The sequence below is a fragment of the Hippocampus comes genome, unplaced genomic scaffold (assembly GCF_001891065.2).
Source record: "Hippocampus comes isolate QL1 unplaced genomic scaffold, H_comes_QL1_v1.1 scaffold83, whole genome shotgun sequence".
NCBI classification, from domain to species: domain Eukaryota; kingdom Metazoa; phylum Chordata; class Actinopteri; order Syngnathiformes; family Syngnathidae; genus Hippocampus; species Hippocampus comes.
The window spans coordinates 1,300,990-1,307,395 of NW_017805281.1; the positions used below are offsets into that span (position 1 = coordinate 1,300,990).

The 6,406-nt window shown below is 42.2% G+C and overlaps 1 protein-coding gene across 1 annotated transcript in view; it reads right to left on the reverse strand.

The window, feature by feature from the left end:
- Positions 1–605: 605 nt before the first annotated feature.
- The window catches only part of shtn3 (shootin 3), a 14,773-nt gene continuing 8,972 nt past the window's right edge, over positions 606–6,406 (reverse strand). The window contains exons 11-18 of the mRNA XM_019871423.1: positions 6,361–6,406; positions 5,346–5,416; positions 4,990–5,087; positions 4,852–4,872; positions 4,719–4,781; positions 4,512–4,638; positions 3,379–3,661; positions 606–2,481 (exon numbers count right to left, since the gene is read on the reverse strand). The exon at positions 6,361–6,406 is cut by the window's right edge and continues 2 nt beyond it. Of these exons, the coding sequence (XP_019726982.1) occupies positions 2,340–2,481; positions 3,379–3,661; positions 4,512–4,638; positions 4,719–4,781; positions 4,852–4,872; positions 4,990–5,087; positions 5,346–5,416; positions 6,361–6,406 (851 nt within the window). The 3' untranslated portion in view covers positions 606–2,339. The remainder of the gene's footprint in view (positions 2,482–3,378; positions 3,662–4,511; positions 4,639–4,718; positions 4,782–4,851; positions 4,873–4,989; positions 5,088–5,345; positions 5,417–6,360) is intronic.

Here is a 6,406-nt window from a genome sequence, read left to right on the forward strand (position 1 = left end):
ATATCCTTTTTTGCATTTTTATAAAATTATTTTCCCCAGAAACAAGCAACAACTTTAAACACACAAATATCGAGGATAATCCGTGTAAAAAAAAATAATAATAATATCTAAAAAAAAAAAGGCAATTCTTGCAAAATGCTAATTGTTGCCCCGAAACCACAGTTTATACTCAGTGTCGTGGCATTTTTGTCATTGTGACATTTTTCTTGTCTTGAAGAAAAATGTGTCGAAATTTTTGTCTCGAAAAATATTATCTCTCTTTAATCCTATGTTGTATTTCTTTAAAAAAAAAAAAAAAGATTTGGACTTTTTAACGCCAACAAAGACATTTAGCTCATTGTCACTGCATAATGACTTTTTTTCTCCTCATTGTTTACATTTTTTTCAGTCCCCCACTTAGCAGCACTAAAATGACAATGTCCACTGGGGAGCAGCATTGTACTACTATGCAGACTTCTAAGCTCGAGATGTGCAAATGTGTCATTTGAAGCACATTTGTATTGATGTCCTTCATTTGGTGGTGGATGCAAACCAGAAAACAGCTGAGACATCCAATATTGTCTGCTGACATTTGCTTTCTTCTGCCAAATAGACGACACAAATTGTAGTTTGCATTGCAATTTATTTCAAGTGATGGTTACATGAAAATTTAAAAACCCTTCAACACTCCATATATTTATGTATATATCCCAAACACACACGACATCAAGAGTCACCCAAAGTGAAGTGTAAATGTTTAAAACAAAAAAAAAAAATGGCAGCGGGAGCTGTGTGTGAGAGGCCTGTAGGAGTCCTCGATTATGCATAAAAGGCTCTCGTCATGTCCAACCAATCAAATCAACTCATTTCCACAAAAGTAATTTGCTGGATGATGCCAAGTTATTCCAAACATAACAAAATCAAAGAGAGGCATTGCTGACACCTTGGCAAGACGGAAGACGTTTTCACCTGAAGTGAGGTCGCCGAGAAGCAACTGCACGCAAGTCCCTCAAAAAAAGATGCTTAGTAGACACTTGATTAGGTACACCATACACAGAGTTTTAAAATGGGTTTCATACAAAAAATTAGGCTTTCAAACAATAGTTCGGGTTTCAAATTGGGTTTCAGGCCTGGGTTTAGTGTTTCAAGACAAAGTTAAGACATCCTATATTTGTCCCACACTGGGAAAATGTACATTCTAAAGCAGCAAAATTGGGGGTAGAAAGATGAAAAATGGTTCAAATTAAGTTTCTGCGAGTATTTGACAGCACCCCTAAAAGTTTGGTTCATGCCCCTAGACGGCACCAAAGCATAACTTGCGTACTAAACAAGGCTTTGGTTATAGAAAATGGATGGATGAATATTAAGCTGTCGAAGGCGTTCCCAATAAAGTGGTCAATCAGCGTATGGTAAGGAATGCACCTTTTACATCTTTTGCTTATCTGTCCTGAATTTTTGTTCTGGAAAAAACAATAAATGTAATCGATCCCCAATAATTATTGTTTCATAATCTCAAAATGTTGAGATTTTTTTTTCACACAACACACCGACACAAAGTGAGACCAAGGCATCATTTGCACCACCCCAAAAAAAAAGTTAGCCTGCATCACGTGGAAACACACGTCTCACCAAAAAAAAAAAACATGAAAGGCAACAAAAAGTTTCACTAAAATAATGTGACAAAAATATTTTGAAAGGCCTTTTTTATTTAAAGCTAGGATTACTGTAATTGGCCAGCAGGGGGTGTCATCATGTTCTGATGTGATGTTATCTCCTTAATCGTGTCAGATTGTCGCGCTAACATTAGCAGTAGCAGTTAATCCTCAATGCTTTGTTTTATGACCTAACGTAAGGGTTGAAGTGTGTCCGCAATATGTCAGTCATGTGACCTAACAGGAAGTGGTCGTTAGCATGTTAGCATGGAACAAAACCTCACATGTTCTGCTGTTTTTAAAAAGAGCTACAGCCAGTCTCTGTGGATTGTTTGTTGTATGAAATAATGTTGTAGTGTTAGCGTGCATCTGCATGGAAATGTGACAAATGAGATTTTCATTGTTAGCATGTTAGCAAAACAAACAAAAAAAAACTCATGTGTTTGGTGGAAACAAATGTACAGCAGTCTTTGGATTGTTTGTTTTATGAGTTAATAGGTGTTCAATTGCATCTGTGTTTCAAATGTCAGTCATGTGACCTAACAGGCTACGGTCGCTAGCACGTTAGCATTTCAGCCTTTTAGCCTCCTAGTATGAACTCGAGCAAAACCTCTCGTGTCTTTCCAAAAAAAAAAAGAAAAAAAAATGGAACAGAGTCAGCGTCTGTGCATTGTTTGTGATTCAATCGTGCATAATAGGCAAATATTCTCAGAACGCTCCCTGGCTGTGGCTCTCAGTGTCACCGTCATTCATGTCACCCACGACAAAGGTGGCAGAGCGCGTGCCCTCACCATGGTCAACACCATTGGACCGGATGGACGTCTTTGCTGCGGTGGCGTCTTCGGTAACACTGCGGAGCGGAAACAAGTCACAAATTAATCGTGGATTCTAGAATCAAATTGCAAAAGTTAAACAATGTGGCAACTGGACTCTTGTTGGATGTTGAAGATGTTTCACCTTGAATCCAAAAGAATCCATAATTAAATCTCGGTATTTCAATTGAGCTTTTGTCAAAATTCACCGATGAGCTGTGGCAATTCAATTCAGTTCAAATTAATTCAATTCAAAGGAGTTCAATTCAATTCAAAGTTATTTATTTCATGCCAGACCATAGTTATCTCAGAACACTTTACACGCGGCGCATGCCTAAAACCACCCTCCTCGCTTAGTAAAAGTCCAACCGAACACCACATGCGCAAGCACTAGAGTGGACATGATAGATTGGAACACCCGTCTGCCTCAGGAGGTAGCCTCTACAAGCACAGGCTCCTCCTCGAGAATTTAGTGTAATCGAGAGTACAGAATTGAGGGACACGAACATGCAAGTACTTCAACTAGCATTCTAGCATTTCAACCACATTATGGCCGCATGCGACCGAAACTCAACTCAATAGGATTTTCTCCCAAAATAATGCACTTAAAAAAGAAAAGCTTGTTCACCCCATGGACAAAAGCTCAAGAAAAAAAAATTAGCAATATTGAAGAGTAGTGAGGAGTGCAGTCACCTAAAAATTGGTGAACCACAGCTTGGTATTCAACATTTACAATTGTGACCCACTGTTGCATTTTTTAGGGAACTCCACACGTACACGTTAGAAGTGAAAAGCCTTAAATGTGAAAAGTCTTCAACAACCAAGAAGGGTGCAGTTGCCTTCAATCCTTCTTTGGCAGATTACCCTGACCTGGGTGACTGAAAATCTAAACAATAAAGAATAATTCATTTTAAAGACGCGCTTTGGTCGTCCACCTGTGCTCGCAGCCATTTCGGACAGGAGTGTTGGCCGTGTCTTTTTCCGACACAGAGCTACCGGATTGTCTTTCCTGACAGGTTCCCGATTTGTCCGAGCTCCTCCTCCTCGCCACCACGGGTCCAGGACCGGATCCTCGCCTCTCCCCAACCGGCCGTGAGGCCAACGTGGGGTTGGACGGTGTGACAGAACCATCTGTATCTTTTCCCGACTCGCTGCTGGCGCATCTCCCGTTCAAACTGTCGCAGGATGACACGTGACTCAGATGACCATCACGCTCATCTGACCAGGAAAAAAAGATAACACAACACGAGAGATTACAGAGTCGATTACCACACGAGAGCTAGTTCATCAACAATGACGTGAGAGCCAATTCCAGCATGCCACGTCAGCCAAGAGAGTCGACTACGATATGAGACCCGAAAGACTTAACCAAAACAAAGAATCAACTATGACATGAATCCCAAAAGATTTCCATCGTCCGTGGAAGCGAGAGAATCCAATCATGTTCGAACGTACAGTTTTTAATAATTCATAGAATGAATGAGGTCGAGCCGGGGTCGGTTCAAACATTCTCCATGGAAATGTCAATCAGCCAATGACATGACCTGACTTTGGTCGCCCTCTACTGAAGACATGCTGCCACTGCGGGTCACACGCAGTGTAGCCTGGAGCGTGAAACGAGCGTGTAATTTGCCTGCTCACTTGTCACTGTGATGCTGCCATCATGGTGGTGGGACCCACAAGTCGGGTCAATGGGATCCGTGTAAAACTTATTAAACGTCACTCAATTTATTGAACATTGCGCGGTTCAAATGTAATGGGATGAGAGCCGAGCACAAATTTAATTAACTACAACATGAGCGCCAAGAGAGTCAACCACAATGTGACAGCCAACAGAGTCAACTTTGGTGGAATCTAGTGAGGTAACCACAACATGAGAGTCAACTGCTCCATGAAAGCCAAGAGAGTCAACTACAAGAAAGAAAGGAGTCAACTACAACACGAGAGCTAAGAGAGTGAACTAGACTTCACATAGAGTCAACTAAAACAAGCAAAGGGAGTCAATTTTGGATTGCGAGCCTACGGAATCAACATGATAGTCAACTCCAACAGATTGAAGCTGTTGTACCTCCGGATCCGGTCTCTCCCGCCTTATTTCGCCGTCTTCTCAGGATAACCTCCAGTTCGCTGTCCTTCTTCCCCGTTGGCGACGGCGCCTCCTGGGAGCCTCGGCTGGGACTGCGCTTCACCGTCTCCTGCAGGCGGACACAATGCGGGTAGTTTCGTTTGTTTGCGTGCGCGTGTGTGTGTGTGAGCGTGTGCACGTGCATTGTACCAGGATGCCTTTGAGTTCATCCATGGCACTCTCCTGAGATTTCTCCTCGCTGACTGGAGGTTGCTGACCGACAAAAAGAAATAACAATTTACTGATTTACTCCCTTACCCTATACGTTTGTCAATGTACTCACTTTGACGGCAACTCTCTGCTGCTTCATTGAAGTTTGAGTTTGAGAGGAGACATAATGGCGTTATGTGAATGTTGGACAGGAAACTTCAGCTTCCTACTCGGAAAAAAACCCCGTAAAATAGCTCACAAAAACATTAACCTTGCTGTCTTGAGTCTTGACTGGCCGCAGCACCACGCCATGTTTGATACGCTCCATCATCTCGTTGACGGCCTTCACCTTCACTGCATCATCAGATCCTAAAAAAGACGTTCAAACAATAATTAGCATGTTCTACGGAGCTAATTAGCATTCTCATCAGATGCTAAAAAGACACTAAAATTAGTTACTGTGCTAACATTAGCTGGTAGCATAATCAGATGACAAAAACATATCAGAATTAGTTAACTCGCGCTAAGATAGCGGCATCATCAGATACTAAAAGATGTGAAAATATTAGTGAGCGTAAGCTAACTAGCTAGTTAGCTTGTTCACCACAGAAACAAGATGGCCGTTACCTGCCGGCTGCTCCACCTTCAAAGACGTTTTGGATCCTTTGGACGTCTTCCTCATGATGGCAATCAGAGAACTGAAAAAGTATCAAATCAATCAATGATGTTTTACTGACACCTGAATGTATTCTTTTGACACTTGGGAAACACGTCATGTGCTTTCCACTTGGGGGCGACAGAATCGAGACACTGTGAACCTAATTTCATGCTTGTGTGAAAACCACTGACACCTCGCCACGAGAGCATACAGGCGTAATCACAACATTAGAACCGACAGTCAATTAAGACACGGCCAAGAAATTCAACGATGACATGAGAGCCTAGAGAGTTAATGAGGACTTAAAAGGGTCCAGTTTGATAAACACTTCTGAAATAACAAATTGCTCAAATAATCTTACATCGAGTAATATGTCCTAATCATATTATTATGTTACAAATACAGTAAATATCAACATGCAATGCTTTCTTTCTATAAATCCCTGCCGGTGGTTTCCAAATAATCACATCTAAAACATTTCTGTCCTATCACTGTTGAGCTATTTTTAGAACAGGCCTGTGGGGCTACTCCTGTGGCCTTTGGGGACTACCTGGTGCCCAGTCATGTTGGTGACCCATCTAAAGAGTCAGTGGCATAGGGACTAAAAACGCAACTACAAAATGAAGTCCAAGTGTCAATTGATGAGAACCTACAGAGTCGATTAAGGCACTGTGAACTGATGATATCAGAGCCTTGAGAGTCGACTAGTCCAACATGAGAGCCTTCATGATCAGCAATGACATGAACGCCTAGAGAGTCAAGTCTTATGCAAAGGCCTGAAGAGTCGACTTCAACATGAATGCCTTGCGAGTTAACTAGGACATGAGATCCAAGAGTCAACCAGGTCATGACACCTTAGGGACTCAACTTCAACGCGAGAACCTTTCGAGTCGACTAGTCGAAACACTACATTTTGGCTTGCACCACTCAAGGTACGAGTGATGCGGTTGGCCTGTTAGGAGAAAGATCGAGGGTGCTCCTTACCTGAGGGGGTTGCATCTGGACGGGGGAGGCGGAGGAGGGGGTGGAG